The following is a 16889-nucleotide window of genomic DNA, read 5'->3' as shown; positions in this document are numbered from 1 at the left end:
GTACTTTAAAAGTGTGTTTACCAACTACACCGGGCAGACCCTTCCTTTACTGAGATATTGAGCAAAAACTGAAAAAAATCCGAAAATTTCCTGGTTTTTTAGGTCCACCGCCGCTCGCACAGCACTTTCGAAGTTGCAAAATTTTTTTTTTAATACTGGTTAAGTCCTAACAACATATAAAAAATTCAGAATGACTGGACCTTTTGCAAGCACGGATGTACATCTTGACTGGACTAATAAGTCTCCACAAGCTTAAATAATAGTTACACACAGAACAAGGAATTGGTTTTTCTACGAATTTTGCAACATAATATGTTGTGCAACTCGAATTTAAAGCTTAATTTGGAGCACAGGAATGGTTTCCTTTGGTGAATCCTCAACTACTTATTTATCGTTACATCCTGAACACAAAACTGGTTTCAATTTTAGAGTGAAGCTGTATGCGGGGACTCGCTTTCATTAAAACTATAATTAAATGTATTAAGTAATTAAATTTTAATCAAAGTAAAACTATTCCAATAAATGAACTTATTGAAATTTAGAAAATTGTATGAATAGAACATTATGCCCTTTAATCTACAATATACAAAATGGACTTATACACAAACACAAAATTTATAAAATCACCTCACACCTCACTTTCCATAAAGTCGATTTACCAAAAATCTGCTCAACAATCTGTAGTATTAAGTAGGTTCTCAGCTGACGAAATGATTGATAATAGCAATAACTTCACAATGCTATTTGGAAGTCTTCATTCAGCTTGATTTGAAATTTCCTCAACCGAACTTGATCAGACTGCGCTATAAGCACATATGTTAGTTACCATGTATAAATACTGAGTTTTGTTTTGAAGAGAAACTAATTAATTGTTTTATAATTGTTCCAGATGGCCAAGAGCGTGGATTCGTCCTCCTCTTGCAGCAGCCGGTCCTCGTGTGGTAGCGCGCGCGGCGCGGCTTCCACCGACAGCGACTCGTCGTCGGGCGGCAGCAGCAGCGCCGCGCTTGCCGCTGCCTGCAGTCTGCAGCTCATTGACGAGGAGGACCTGGCCGCACTGCTGCCGCCCGAGCAGCAGCAGCCGGGGCCCTGCCAAAGCTTTGCCGGTTTCGGGGGCTGTGTGCAGCAGGCCAAGCAGGAAAACGGTGAGTGCTCTTTCCAAACAAACTTTTAGTTTAGTTATAAAGGTTTTAGAAAATCAAACTAGTCAATCGATTGCATTCCCCATTTAATACGCTAACAGATGATAACTCAAATGATATTGTATAAGAAATTCTAAACTACTTAAAAATATACAATTGGAGTTTCACAGGGTTCACACCTTGGCGCGATCTTATTTATCTTGTTTATAAATTATCTTACAAAAATATTTCATGATGTATCTATCTTACTTTTTGCTGATGACCTCAAAATTTATAGAAGTATTCAAAACATTTACCATTGCAACATTCTTCAAGACAATATGTGGCGATCTACTCGGATATGTGACGCATATTTGGGGGCGGTACATGGAACGTTTTGGTGAAACTCAAACCGTTGGGTTGGATATCTCCAAAGCCTTTGACAGAGTCTGGCACCGGGCGCTTATCGGGAAGTTACCATCGTATGGGATCCACCCAACCCTGCATAGTTGGATTGCAGACTATCTGAGGGGAAGAACAATTCAAACCGTGGTTGACGGCTCTTCTTCCTCACCGCACCAAATCAATGCGGGGGTGCCACAAGGATCTGTGCTGTCTCCGACGCTGTTTTTATTGCACATCAACGATCTCGTTGAATGTGCACCAATTCACTGCTACGCTGATGACAGCACCGTTCACGAGGGTTATCTTTTTGACAGGCCCCCTTCCACCTATGATGTCCGAACAGCTCGGGAAGTTTTGAAGCAAAAAATTGACCACCACCTCGAGATGGTTCGTGCCTGGGGTAAGGCCAACTTGTCCGATTTCGGCAAAGAGGGAGATCAATGACTGTCTGGTGCAATTTGATGGGAGCACCCTCCCCAATAAAGACTCCATTGAAATGCTTGGAGTTACTATATCAGACCGGCTCAAGTATCGGGGATCCATAGAAGCCCGAGTAAATCAGGCCTCCAAAAAGTTGGGCGTCTTGTACAGGGCTAGGAGATTCTTCAACAGTGACCAGCTGCTGACCCTGTACAAGTCTCAAGTCCGCCCAACTATTGAATTTGGGAGCCACCTTTGGGCTGGTGCCCTAAAATACTTAATAAATCTGCTTGAATCTGTGCAAAGGAGAGCGATCCGTCTGATTGACAATCCGTTGTTAACAGACCGATTGCCTTCTCTAATGCATAGACGCAATTTAGGCATGCTGTGTCTGTTCTACAGGTATTTCAATGGAGCCTGCTCCAAGCAGCTAGCAGCATTGATTCCTGATGCACCGGTGCACGTGCGCGAAACTCGACGGACACGAACTGAACACCCGTTCACGGTTGACGTTGGCTTCATGAGAACGGGCCGTTTTTACGACTCGTTGTGTAAGTCGGCTCGTATGTGGAACGAGCTACCGGCATCTGTTTTTCCTCCCTCCTATAATCCGAGCCTCTTGAAGGCCCGCATTAACAAATCCCTTCCTGCAGCCCCTACCTTATTCCGCCTCACAATGCCGCCCAACCGGGTGGTGACATAGTTCCCCTGTCTGTACACTGCACAGGCAGGGACACTCTTGTGAGGTGTCACAAAAAAAAAAAAAAATGGCTTAAAAATGTTGGGATTTATAACTAGGCTAACCAGAAATTTTAACAATATAAAGTGTATTAAATTGTTATATTTGGCCTATGTAAGAAGGCAACTTGAGTACAATTCTCCTGTCTGGAACCCACATTATAATATACATGTACAATAGTGCGGAACAAAATTTAAAAAAAAAATTATTATTTGGAATAGTTGTTGTTGCGGCGTGAATGGACTGTAATTGCGATATTTTGTGAATTTGTTTGATTTGACTTACCAATATCTCCAAGCTGTCGGCACCTTCCACTTTGCTCTGCGGTAATCACCGGTAGGGTAATTGTTAGTATTGGAAGAGAGGTCAGGAAAGGGAATGGTGATATTGGGTTTTGCGAAATGGTCAATGCGTTAGAGATTGCTATTTTTATGCACTTCGTCACGGCGATCTTTTGCGGTATAACATTTGCTGTTTCCAGCGCGGCGCGGTGGTGTAAAAACTCAAGATAGGTTATGCGGAAAGCGGTAGATCGGTTGTACCTTGCGGCGCGGTAATTTAAACACAACCGAACCAAATACTATATGCAACAATTATAACTGGCCCGAGCAGTTGTTGTACGGGACGTGTTCGCTTGCACAAGAAAAAACTGTAAAATATAAGCACCGGCACACATTTACCTTTGTTATTTGCAACGATTCAAATAAAGCACTTGAGGTATTTCATTTGAATCGTTACATAGTTTAAAATACCATAAAAATGCAGGGAATATCGATTCTTGTAATATGTTTTGCATAACAGATGCGTCTTGAGAAAGACGATATATTCGACATTTGTAATTTGCATTTTTAAAAGAACGCCTTTATAAAGACGATTGGTTTTTACTGCGGGTAAAACTTCTTGTATCCGTCCAGGCTCAGTCGGTAACGGCTCTGCGACATTGGGGCCAGTGAGCAGGCCGGCTCAGTAGGCAACAGCAGATCCCCTCTTTGAGACTGGCTGGCAAGAAGGCTCAGTCGGTAAGGCTCTCCGGGGCTGGCTGGCAGGCTGGTTCAGTAGGCAGCGGAAGTGGAGCGGGGGGGGGGGGGGGACCGGGTTGAAATCAAACACAGCGAGTTAGTTCCCAGGTAGCGAAGCGAGTATGGACAGAGCGGGCAGCGGTAGGTGTTGCTCGGTCCAAGGCTTGAAACGAATAAGTGCTGGGACCGGTTTTTGCGGCGTATTTATAAGATTCATTACGACCGCGTCACCGACCCTTGATTGTAATATCAAATTTAAATGCTCGTCAAGTTAATAAAAATTCTGTTTGCGCATGTTTGAGGTGCCAAAAGTGGACTTAAATGCATTTTCTTACATAGATATGATTGACTGGCAACAAAATATATACGAACCCCCAATACTGATGTTGTAAAAGTTATAACAGAAGCAGCTCTTAGTGTATGCGACAAGGCAAGACGAGAGGGATTCATAAAATCTAAATTAGCATCTCGAAAACTCATGCCAACGTTTGAGCCGATAGTGGATTTTTGCAATAAAAAATGATGTTATTCATACCAACATAACTTTCTGAACCTGTGTTTACTTTTGAAATAAATGATTTTATTAATTAAAATCTACTTTTATTTTATCATTTAATGCATAATATACTACATTTACTTATTATTTTTTTTATAAGGTGTTCAATACAAAACGTCTATAAAAACTTAAAAAATAAAATTACAAGTCTATGGCGGGAACTCAAGCTGTCGAGCTGGAACTTCCGAATTGAGAAATGTTATTTGCAATTACATAAAGCAACTTTTACCTAGTATTCCAATTCGAATTTCGAAAAAAAAAATTTTTTCATATTTAAGTTTTCCACCTAACGTTTTATAAACTTAAAAATGGGTATTTCAGCAATTATGTTGAACTACAACAGTGTTAAATTATATGAATATGCTCAAATTGTCAGACAGAAGAATTTTCACTGACTTGGTATTTCTATATAAAATTCTAAATGATTTAGTTGATAGTCCGGTACTTCTAGAATTAATAATTTCTCAGATTCCACAACATAATACTAGAAGTCAGGGTTTATTTCAGTGCAGAAATTCTGAGACTAACTACCATATGTATTCCTCTTTACTCAGAATACTAATGGAGGGAAACAATTATATCAAGTCAGTGGACATCTTCAATTTATCTTTAAACAAATGTAAAATGTTGTTAATGAAGCAATTCAGTTATGTACAATAAATAATCTATATTTCCTAATATTCTCATGTAAAAGCCCCGAAAAAGGGCGTTAATAAATAAATATATATGTGGTAGAATTTATTTTTAAGAATGATTTGTTTTTGTAGATGGATCCAGCAGTGAGATGGAGCTTCCTCCCCAGTTGGTCAGTGCTGCCATCCAGAGGGCCACTGCAGACAGCTCCAGTTCAGATGCTGAGAGTCCCTCCCACCACCCCTCCAGTCCGGCGGCCCCCCACTACGCCTCCAGTCTCCTGCAGCAGTTTGTGGCTCAAACACAACTCCTCAGTCACACCAACTCCATTCCTACAGCCATGGGGCAACTCGGATCACCGAGCAACAACCACTCCATCGGTTCTTCCATCGAAAAGGCTGGACTTGGGGATGTCCTCGCCTGCCCCACTGGAAGTCAGATAACCCCGAACTTCTTATCGCCAGATAGTCTGGTTATGGACAATCAACACCTGAGCCCACAGCAAACTGAGGAACTTTCACAAATCAATAAAGATCTGGAAGAAATTACTTCAGTGTCGGACGGTTTGTTAAAAATCCCTAATCCACCGTGTTTAGATGATTGTGTGGATAATGGTGACTTCATGGCGTTAGATATTGCAAGCTCCAGCGCCGGGATTGAATCCAGCAATGTGGGAAGTGCTCAGGTTGATATCTTAAATACATCTTGTTTTGTTAGTGTTGGACCAAAGGCTGATATAAATAGTACAAATTTTAATGAATCTCGGGAAGCTGAATGTAAAAATGTTTTTTTGGATGTCAAGCGGAAACGCGGAAGGCCAAGGAAAGTTAAAGAAGAGTGCAACACGGCCGAACAGAAGATGGGACTAAATGAGCTGAACGATGTTAATAATATGGTTGTTAATGAATTTTGCCATGATAATGACCCTCCAAATGTTTCTCCGGATTCTGGAATATTATCAAATCATAATTCACCCGCTCACTCCCCCCCAAGAAGAGTGGATTCTGATGAAAGCTCCCATAAAGCAAACAAAAGTAAATCACCCATCAAAAGTAGTCCTATCGAAAAGAGAGGTAGTCGGTCTAAGTCAAAAAGCAGAATAAATAATAATAGAGATCGGTCACTTTCCAGTGAAGCTAGTGTCAGAAGAAAAAATATAACAGACCACATTGACAGGAAATGTCCAAAGATCGAAAACTCATCCCCCATCCCTAAACCAGATGGCTCAAAAACAGATAGAAAAAAGAATGTAAACAAATTAGATATTGCCGCATTAGATAGAATGTTATACGCAACCGATAGAGTGTTGTACCCTCCTAGAAGAAAAGTTGGAAGACCACCTCAGAATAAAACCAATGCCGTCAAGAAAGGTCCTGGACGACCGCCTAAAAACAAACCAGCCCCGGACTCTGGAGACAGTGATGAAGACGTTCGGCCCAATAGAAGTGTGCTCTCTGAAGTGTATGCCAAGAGAAAAGACTTGAACAAATTGGCAGCCATACCCAAAAAGAGTGGGAAGAGTCTCAACAAACTGGACAACTGGAGAGATAATCACAGTGATCATGAAACTCAAGCTGACGAACCGCTCGACCCGACTTGGAGAGAAATAGATCTCAATCGCAAATATAGGGACATCCTTTCCGGGTACAAAAGTGAGCATGAAGTCAAAAGCTACAAAAGTTGCAGCCGACTCATCGAGTCTGGATATAAAAGTGATTATGGATTCAAATCCGGATACAAAACTGATCACTGCTGCAAGTCTGGTTACAAAAGTGACCATAAATCTGGATACAAGAGTGACAAATCTGGATACAAAAGTGACCACAGTGTGCGGAACTTGAGAAGAAAGATGAGGAAGTTGAAAAAGTCAAGATCAGTGAGAGACAGAAGTTATTACAAGAATCAGAAATATTTTGTGTCTGATCAAGAAATTTTGCTTCTTGCTAATAAGACATTCAGTTGTTTGACCCTTGGACATAGTACGAGTGATTCTGATTCTGAAAGTCATATTCAGGCAGCGCACTTGCCTTCTAAATTTAGCAGTAGCAGGGAATCTACTCTCACCGCTTCTAAACTGACCTTGGGTACTACCAGCCGATTGAACCCTGTGATCTTTCCACCACAGAGTAACATTGATCTGTTTGCTCCGGCTCCGGTGTTTAGCAACCCTCCATCACGGTTACCCAACCTATTCAACTATAATCTGCTCAGTTCCAATAACAGACTTGGATTCACTAAAACCAACAAACAGTACTTTGGTTCGCCGTTTTCTTCATTTACGCACAAGTTTGCCTGCCCTCCGATATCTACCACCAGAACTGATGGGCTATTTAAGTCAACCTCTTTATCAACAATTGGACGTGATATATCCAGTAATAATAACACCTTAAAACAATCATGTCGGAATGTTTCTCCAAAGGGGAAGAAGTCCCAAAAATCATTAGAAAATGTCTACCCAGTTTTCAAAAAAGAAAAGTCACCTGTACCTATTATCGATCTATTTCAAAAATCTCAAAGCGCTTATGTTCCGAACAAAACCCTATCGAAAAATATATTTTTAAATCTCAAAAAGCCTCAAAAGAAAATGTCATCGCATTGGAAGAAACAAAAAAATCCCTTAGCCCTTTCTCCTGCTAAATCACAAATTATGAAATCAAGTGGGAGGTTGTCAAGAATGTCCAGCAGAAGTAGTGTGGATTCCAGACATCACAGACACAAGTTAAAGAAGATGAAGAAACAGAGAAGGTCCAGGTCAGCATCACGGAGCAGAGAAGCTTGCAACAAGGCCTTAGCTGCCGTGGTGGATCCTAAATTCTGCCAAGAAATGGAGGGTCTCATCTGTCACTTTGTGAAACTGAGCCACTCAGCTCCCAAAATAATTTCATCTCAATCAATGAAAAATTCTGGAGATAAAGTTGTACCCGAAAATATATTGAAGTGTGTCAAACGTACATCGAAGAAGCGGAAGGGTCTGGAAAATCCTGAAGTTCTTACTCCAACATCAAAACGACGCCATAAAAAACAGCTGCAAGAATCTCAAACCAAAGGAAGCAAAGATAAAGACACCAGTGCTAATGAACACAAACTCCCTTTGAAGAAAAGGCATTATCATATAAATTCTTCAACAAATAACACCCTCAGTCTCAGCTTAGTAGCTACCGAGTTCGTGGAGAGTTTAAAAACAGAAAACTCTAAAAATGGCGATGCCTTCCTTTGTACAGAAACCAACTGTCCCGGAGAGCTGAAAGATGAAAGTGTTAAAGATAAACTAAATGTAGTACCTAAGTCTGGTGCAAAGTCAGCCAGTGCAATGGATAAATCCAAAAAGGACTTATTGCTTGTCACCGACTCTGGTAAAGGAACTAATAGTCCATTGAGGTTGGACATTGATGATCTTGCTGAGAGCTGCAATAGCAGACAAATATCACCTTCTTCTGTTGGCACTGATGATGATTTGAATATCAAAAAACCCACAGGAGAACATTCGGAGTTATCCAAGAAGATTTATGAAACTTCTGAGAAATTGAAAGCTGTCAATAGAATGGTTCATGATTTGGAAAAGTGTTTACCTAAAACTAAAGAAAGTGAAATAGTCAGCAAGGATTTGAAACAAGATCTTATCAAACAGTTAGTACCCAAATCAAGTGTAAGTAATTTGACAACAGTAACTCCGCCTAGCTCTAATTCAGTCAGCACCAGAAATGCTCCGGTGGTTACACCAAAGAAACGGCACCGATTGGAAGCCGACAGGTTGGCCAATTCCAGTCTTGATTTGGTTGTACAGAGTCTTTCTAAGAAACTCTCAGAAGACAAAGCTCTCTTGATAGATAAGAATCATTCTGAATCTCTGAAACTTTCCGATGTCTCTAGCGCAAAGCACCTTGAGGTAAATGCCCTCCATGTCAGCGATGATTCCAAAAGCGACCATGTCTCACCCGAATCTCAGAAAACCTCTTCCAGAACTGCTAGTAAGATCATTGTTGCACCTCAGAAGTCTGAAATAATTACTCGAAAGAAAAACAGACTAGAAGGCTTGACAAGCAATTTGGTTTCGAAGATCAATCCCACCAGCCATGCTACTAAAGTTTTAGATACATTGATGAGTAATAATTTGCGAAAATCTATAGAATCTCGAATCATGGAAAGGGCCAAATCTGGTAACAGCTCTAGCGACTCAAATGAAAAATGTTCAGATGGACAAAAATATTATAAAGATAGCTTGAGCTCCATAAGTACTAGAGCAACTGTAATCAAGTCTCCAATTTCTAAACTGAAGCTCCCAGCTGAAGCAAAGAAGTTACCTAAAGGAACTGATATTCTCATTGAAGAAACAGTGGTTGTGAATATTGATAAACCAACGGGAATATTTGAGCCTTCGGTTGACATAGAACTCCAGATCCCAAAGTCTTCTATTTCTCTCAATCACATGTCTTTGGAGAACTCCCTGAAGGGAGGGAAGTTTGCCAAACAGTCTGACAATAAAACTACAGGGAAAGTCACAAAGCTGCATTTGGAAGGGGAAAAACTAATACCGTCTTTGTCTCTTTCACCTCACATTGTATCTTCTGAAAGCAACAACAAATCCAGGAAGATTGAGTCTATTGCGGCAGTTATATCTGACAAAATTCTAGAAAGCGGTCACAATTTAAGACATTCTAAGAGAAACCACTCAAGTGAATCGGAGGTTAAGTCAACTGAGAGTACTATAAATCAAGTAGACCATAAAAAGAAGAAAGTGGCATCAAACATACTGAAAGAGAGCAAACTCAAGCTTACACCGAGATTGTTGCAAACTAAAGTTCAGGCTGAAAAACTGGCTGAGGTGTCAAAACCAGAGCCCGCGAAGGTTGTGTCAGAAATCGAGAATGTGGTTGTTAAAAATGTGGAGAATGTTTCATCAAGCAAGCTTGCTGATTCATCCATGCCTCTGAAGAAAAGAGCAAAGCGTAAGAAAACAATCAACAGAACCGGCTTCCCTAGCATCAAGAAGAAGCGCAAGAAGCTTATCGTATCAACATCTGTCAGCGATGAAACTATCACCACCGATACATGTACAGAATCTGCTGCAGAAAATGTTAAACCAAGTTCAGCCTTTGATAGAGTGCCCAAAGTTGGAGAGGCCACTAACAGCTTCCTAGAGAGAACAACCAGAAAGAAACACGGTGAGTTGAAAGTCCTTCTGAACAAAGATGACTGTCCAAAGCAAGGAAGAGTATCAGTCATCGCTCTGGAACGCCTGCAAGGCAAAGTGGCCATCGAAAATAATAACATTTCTTTTGTCAGCAAATCGACTACTCCAAATCATGCCGAACCGAGCATCATCAGTGTTGCAGAATTGAACACAACTCCCAAGAACAGCCCATTGTCTAACACAGAGCTCGATTCAGTTGCAAAATGGGAGATTCTCAGTGAAACAGATAGCATACCACCACTTTCATCCAGTACATTATTGAATGACCCTGAAGATAGTATTCCACTGAGTTTACTCAATTTCAAGTCGGAAAGACCAAACAGCAGACTCGAAGTGAAGAGCGATAGACTGAAAAGAAAAATCAGGGAAGCCTCTCCATGTGATAGTTTGGAAAGTGTTTCAACTTCGAAGAGGTTACCAACTAATAAACTACTAAAAACCAAAAGCAATCTAGTGTCAGACAAACGGAGTACAAGAAGTAACGAGATACCGAGTACTAGTAGTGTTATTGATGCTGACGATTTACCTCTAGTAATGTCCAAGTCCAAGGGTAAAAAACTTAAAGCACCTGAAAAAGTTCCATCGGAACCTGAACCACCCAAAACTAACAGGGTTGATAAAAACCCCAAAGACACCACAGAAGATCAAGTGGATTCAGCAGTTGAAAGTGTGCCAAGGATAGAAAACAGAAGAAAGTCAAGAAGCTGTAACACCATCAAGAGATTGAGAGACATGACACCCAGTTCTCGTGACAGTTCTTTAGAAACAGTCAAAACAATCAAACGCTCGCCTAAATCAAGAGACACTTCTGTTGAAACAATCAAGAACATGCAAGAAAACTGTCTGGAAAACGACCCACTTCCCATTCAAGAGAAGGAGATTGACTTTGAAAAGAGCATAGATGTCTTCTCCAAGAATATCATCAGCAAGAAGCGCATCGTGTCCTCGAGGGACGACAGTCCAGCCAGCAGTGTAGAGCGGGGATACAGGAGCGAGCGAGAGAAGGGCTCCAACAAGCGTAACCAGAAGATGAAGAAAAAATATCTGGTCGCTGGACTCTTCTCCGACTACTACAAAGACAATGAGTAAGTACAATGTGTTTAATTTAGATGAAGATAACACTAATACAGTCAAACTTGGTTATAACGAGCACGAGGGGACCGACTATATTTGCTCCTTATAGCCATTATTCATCATGTCCCTAATAGTCGTATGTACCTACCTACCTACCTCTACTATCAATGTATTTGCAAATGCACAGTACCTATATTTTCAAAATACGAATAAGTATTACTTATAAAAAAAATAAATTAGAAAAATACACTTTTATTACTCAAATTTATTATCAATGATTGTTTTAAAGATTTCACTATCATGCTTTTCAATTTCCTCTTCAAAACAATCAACGCATTATAAGTATCATCACCTGGTTCAAGGCTTCCAAAAAAATTATCTCTAAATTGTTAAATCTTATTACATATCACATTATCACCTTGTACTGTACCTAACCCTTGTAAAGTCACACTTGTCATACATAACTAGCTTGCGGGATTGTTTTGGCGTTCGACTGTAAAATTTTACTTGTCACGCAGCCCCATTCTTGCGGCCCGCATGTCAATTCTTGGCTATAGAGAAAAATCTAAATTTTTGGGGTAATTTTTGAAAACTCTGGCTGAGAATATTTTTTAAAGAGTGTTGGTTAATTTACACTGCATTTCCTAAATCGACTAAATTTTATGAACCGGTTTGCATAATACGAATTTCAAAAAACCAACAGAAACCTTAACTCTTGAATTTCGCTGTCAACCCGCTCACACTCAACGAAAAAACAAAAAACCACTTTTAGGTCGCGGCCTGTTTGAAAAATAGGCATAGCAGACCCTCTGCTGGAAAATTTGTACTGCTGGGATGCAGGTACTCGTAACTAGGTACCTTCATAAACATATTTATTGGTTTTTAAAACAAAATTGACGTTGAGTTATAATAAAAAAGAAGACATAAACAGGGAACAAATTTGCAAAGCCCGATGGATAGCAATGTTTCACATTGCCAACAATCTTACACAGGGAGTGTCATAAAAATATGAATTCGTCCCTAACGGGAAAGAAAATTCCCGCCAGCCGCCGTTGTGCGCCGGGCAGCTAACCGCCCGCTATACTGCCTTTTTTTTACTACTTTGAGAATAATTCCCAATTATGTATTCGTTTTTTTTTTCAGACCCAACGACCCATTGAAGTATTCAGAAATTGTGTTGACTAAATTTTTTATTCGGTATACAGTGAATGTATACAGATATATCAGTGAATCGACCTCGTTATAACAGCCAACATTTATATGAAGATAAGACTGAACTAAAGTATGGTTTTGTAATTGCTCATTATAGCCGTGAATTCGCTATTGCCGTGATAACCAAGTTCGACTGTACATCTAAATAAAATATGAAACAGAAATAGCAGCCAAAAATATGGGAGAAATTAGATAATAATGTTCATTCTGAATTTGAAATATGAGATTGACAAAAATTACATAAAACAATCAGGTCCCCATAGCTTGTTAGTTGAGGCGTTGTCTCGGCAAGACAGAGATCCTAGGTTCGATTCCCAGTTGTGACCGTTACCTTTTTGTTTTTCTGTGTCTTGTTCTGTTTCATCTGTCGTTTAGATTTATTAGTATTAACTTCTTCTTCAATGATATATTACATTTATGGTTATAACCTTCAAAAGTTATTCCAATAAAATTGAATATTTTAAACTTTTATCTGATTTTCTCATCATCTTGAATTTCTATTTGCAGCCCCAAGCCCGTGGACCACAAAGCCAAGACCTCTTACAACGCTTGGGATTTTCCCAAGGGAATATTGCCGCCCCCTCCCTACTGCGAGCGCTGGGTTAGGCAGAGGAGGATCCCCTTCACCCTGCCATATGACATCTGGTGGCAGCATCAATACAACCAGCCCGTGCCCTCGTGGAACTACAGAAAGATCAGGACAAGTACGTCAATTTGCATCACATCTCTTTTGCACCCTTGAGGTGATTTTATCACAAAAACGGCGTTATACAAATAATCCAATCTTTATTTTTATCTCGGTTTATTTTTTTGTATGATAAAATATAATAGATTGCGAGCACAGGGTAACTTAACCCTCAAAACTCGAGTGTGTAGTTAGTAAGTTGGTGATTGCCGTGACAAGTTGGTGTATGTAGACGCGCTTCGTTAATTTCATTCGCCGTATTGATTTCGCTGTCAGTAGTCGGTTGTCCTCTGTTAGAGCAAGCAAATTATTGGTCGATCAATTAAATTATCGAGGAGGTACTCGATTTGGAGGACGCTCTGCTGCTCTCCCTACATACAGGGCTGGATAGTATGTTCCAATAGAAAAAGATCGGGGTGGAAGAAAAGAAACACAATTGTATTGCCAAACCTGCGAAAGTAAACCTGGACTTCACATTGGGGATTGTTAGTAAAATATCATACAGTGAAAACTTCAAATAATCAATTGTTGTGTTCATTTTATATCTTACATAGGTACCTGTTTTACTAAAACAAAAAACAAAAAAATGAAACAAAATTTTTTTTTTTATAATTTTTTGTATTTCAACTCAAATGATTTATTTTCTTAAAAAATGCTTCGATTTGGCGGTATGCGCATACCAAAAATCTTTAGAGTGCAAAGGGTTAATACAAAATTCCAATTGAGACCAGGTAAGCAACCTTAGATCAAAAACCCAAAGTTATGTAGTTCACAAACGAGTAGAGGTTCACAAAGAACTATATTTTTTTTTTTATAAAGCGGAGACGGTTTACACATAGTTCCTGTGAGCACTTAGGCCATAGCCCCTTTGTGCTATCTCCCATTTTACCTCAATCCTTTAACAACAACCCAGTCCCTTTAATAAAGTTTACCAGGGTTGTCATTGGGTATGTGGCTATGTCTTTTGGTTCTACTGTATGTCTCTCCAGGTATCTGAGCCTAGTTCCCACCAGGGCAGGACATTGGCACCATAGGTGAATTGGAGTCTCTTCATCCTCTTCACATTTCCTGCATCTATTGGTGTGTTCTACTCCCAATATCTGCATATGTCTCCTGAGATGGCAGTGTCCCGTTAGTAGTCCTACCAGTTCCCTCAGTGAGTTTCTGTCCATATCGAGTAGTTTCTTGGTTCGTCTAGGGTCTGGTCCTTTTATGAGTACTTTGGATTGTCTCATTCCAGGTGCCCTCTCCCATTCTTTGCGGTGCTAGAATTTGACCCACCTATCAATATGTAATTTTGTTTGGCAAGCTGCTACTCCTACGGCCGGCTCGGATCCTACAAGTGGTGCTTTCGCCACTTTCCTTACTAGTTCGTCAGCCTGCTCGTTGCCCTCAATACCTTTATGTCCTGGTACCCAGATTAGGGTTATTTTATTGATGGTAGCGAGTTCTGTAAGAACAGTCCTGCATTCCATCACCAGTCTGGAGTCGCATCGGTTACTTCCCAGTGCCATTAGGGCTGCTTGGCTATCAGAACATATGCTTATGCTCCTGTGCGCAGGCCAAGATGGCTTCCATCTCAGCTTGAAACACAGTACAGTGTGTTCCTAGAGGTAAACTGACACACAGAACTAACTCATGTTCACATCACACATTCTCAACACGTGAAACAATGTTTTAAATACACACACAGCATAATTTTACATCTTCAAGAAGCCGATAATTATTAATGAACCATTTTGGACAAACGTTAACGGGAATCTATAAATATTGAAGATATTCAGGAATTTAAAATAAAATTAAAAAATTACCTAAAACTACTATAAAAGTCCATATCTTACTCTTATTATTATTTCCTTCAAATCTTGAAGGAAATAATAATTATTATTAGGAAATATTAATTATTGATAAATCTTGCCTATTTCTTACTTATCCCTTTGGTTTTGCAAATATATTATTTACTTACTTACATGATTCCATATAATTGAGCTAGGATTCACTCACCAAACACAAGAGCCTCGTCTCTTTATGGTGAGGAAAAGCTATTATTATTTACCTTTATAACACTGTATATGTAATATGTAAAATTGTATATTTATTGTAAAAAACATACAAATATTAAATAAATAAAAAAATAAAAATCTTAACACCGAGCCGAGTCTCACACGTTTGTTACACTTTAAATGTTATACTGTTCTCGAACTGCGAACGAAATTTGGGTGAGTCGTGAAATAGCGTTTTGGAACATAAAAAGTCTATCATTGATCTTTTATTTTTTTTAAACAATTTACTTACAGACGTATACTTCGATGTCAAACCAACTCCAGACGGGTGCGAGAGTCAAGCCTGCAACTGTAAACCATCTACAGAGTGCCAGGATGACTGCATCAACAGAATGGTGTATGCAGAATGTTCACCGCAGCTTTGTCCCTGCATGTAAGTTGCCCATACCAACATCACAATACTATGTTTTCTTACACCAGGGTAATATTGAAAATATATCTTAACTAAATAAATATAAGTTGGGGTGTTTCAAACTCGCATCACATTTGATGACCATCTGGGCATCCACCATTCTAGGTCCGTTTCAACTTTTGATCAAATTGTGACCAATATGCTTAGTAACCAATCACAGTTTTATTAAAAGCTTAAAATGGACTAGCATCTGCGTTTAAAGGGGACCTCTTCTCTTATCTTAACAAATGGACTGCGATCTTTAGAGCAACAGGCCTCAGGTGGGAATGCTGTTCTTGTTCTACTTTTAATTCAATAGAAGATGCTCCAAAGGAACTAGCTTCATTGATCCCTTCGGCACCGGAGCACTGTTGGGAAACACGCCCAACATTTGTACACAGTTGACATTTGTAACATAAGAACTGTTCGTTTTCTACGACTCGTTCTAGCGTTCAACAGCCCGGCTGTCGAATGATTTGCTGGCCTCTGTGTTTCCTCCCTCCTGGATCAATATGGGTCTCTTCAAGACCCGGGTTCACTCCTTCCTTTCCTCAAAAAGATACTCCATACAGACTTTCTAAAGTTTATAAGCCGTGAGGGAAATTATTTTCAGGGCTTCCTGTGTGAAGAGATAATGAAAATAAATAAACCTTTTGCATTTCAGAAATTCAAAATGGCGCTAATGTTGACTTGATGCTTATCAAATTATGTGAATGGAGTGCTATATGTACATATAACTTATTGTACGATGATATATTTTATTGTTTAGGGATCTGTGTAAGAACCAGAGGATCCAACGTCACGAAGGAGCACCAGCCCTTGATAAGTTCATGACGGAGAACAAGGGGTGGGGCATACGCACCAAGATGGCCATCAACAATGGGACCTTCATTCTGGAGTACGTCGGGGAGGTTGTGTCGGATAAGGAATTTAAGGTATGTTCATTGTGTCATCATTCACTTTGTTCTCACGGAAAATAATTTAGAAGGTCAGTAAGCTCGTCCTGTCTCTCAAAGGCATGCGAAGTATGAGTGAGAGAGGTACGAACACATTTCAAGCAATAGTTGAACCTCAATGGAACGGCCTGAACATATTATTTTTTATAGTTACAGTAATTTCGTACACTTGATTTTGCTCTTTTGCAGCTGAATAATAATAATAATAATAATTGGGTGATTTGTATAGCGCCGTTTTTGTGCAAAATCACCTCAAGGGGCGCTGTACAAATTTATAATACATTTCTACAATGATCTATGTTATTACTAACTATATATGGAGATAATATACAGTACAATACTTACCTGGTAGGTCACTTGAGATTAACACTTAATTAACATTATCTAATTGTTTATTAGCGAAATTTAGATACAGGATTTAGGA

General features: G+C 39.7%; 1 protein-coding gene across 5 annotated transcripts in view; it reads left to right on the top strand.

Annotated features, from left to right (window-relative positions):
- ash1 (histone-lysine N-methyltransferase ash1) overlaps positions 1-16889 on the top strand; it is a 354192-nt gene that overhangs the window by 292777 nt on the left and 44526 nt on the right. For all 5 annotated transcript variants that reach the window (XM_089641307.1, XM_089641301.1, XM_089641315.1 and 2 more), the window contains 5 exons: positions 890-1145; positions 5028-11169; positions 12878-13074; positions 15353-15491; positions 16279-16444. In XM_089641307.1, the coding sequence (XP_089497433.1) occupies positions 890-1145; positions 5028-11169; positions 12878-13074; positions 15353-15491; positions 16279-16444 (6900 nt within the window). The remainder of the gene's footprint in view (positions 1-889; positions 1146-5027; positions 11170-12877; positions 13075-15352; positions 15492-16278; positions 16445-16889) is intronic.

The sequence above is a fragment of the Hesperophylax consimilis genome, chromosome 2 (assembly GCF_061612785.1).
Source record: "Hesperophylax consimilis isolate HC1 chromosome 2, BYU_Hcon_1.0, whole genome shotgun sequence".
Lineage (NCBI taxonomy): Eukaryota > Metazoa > Arthropoda > Insecta > Trichoptera > Limnephilidae > Hesperophylax > Hesperophylax consimilis.
This window is presented reverse-complemented; position numbering and strand designations above follow the sequence as displayed.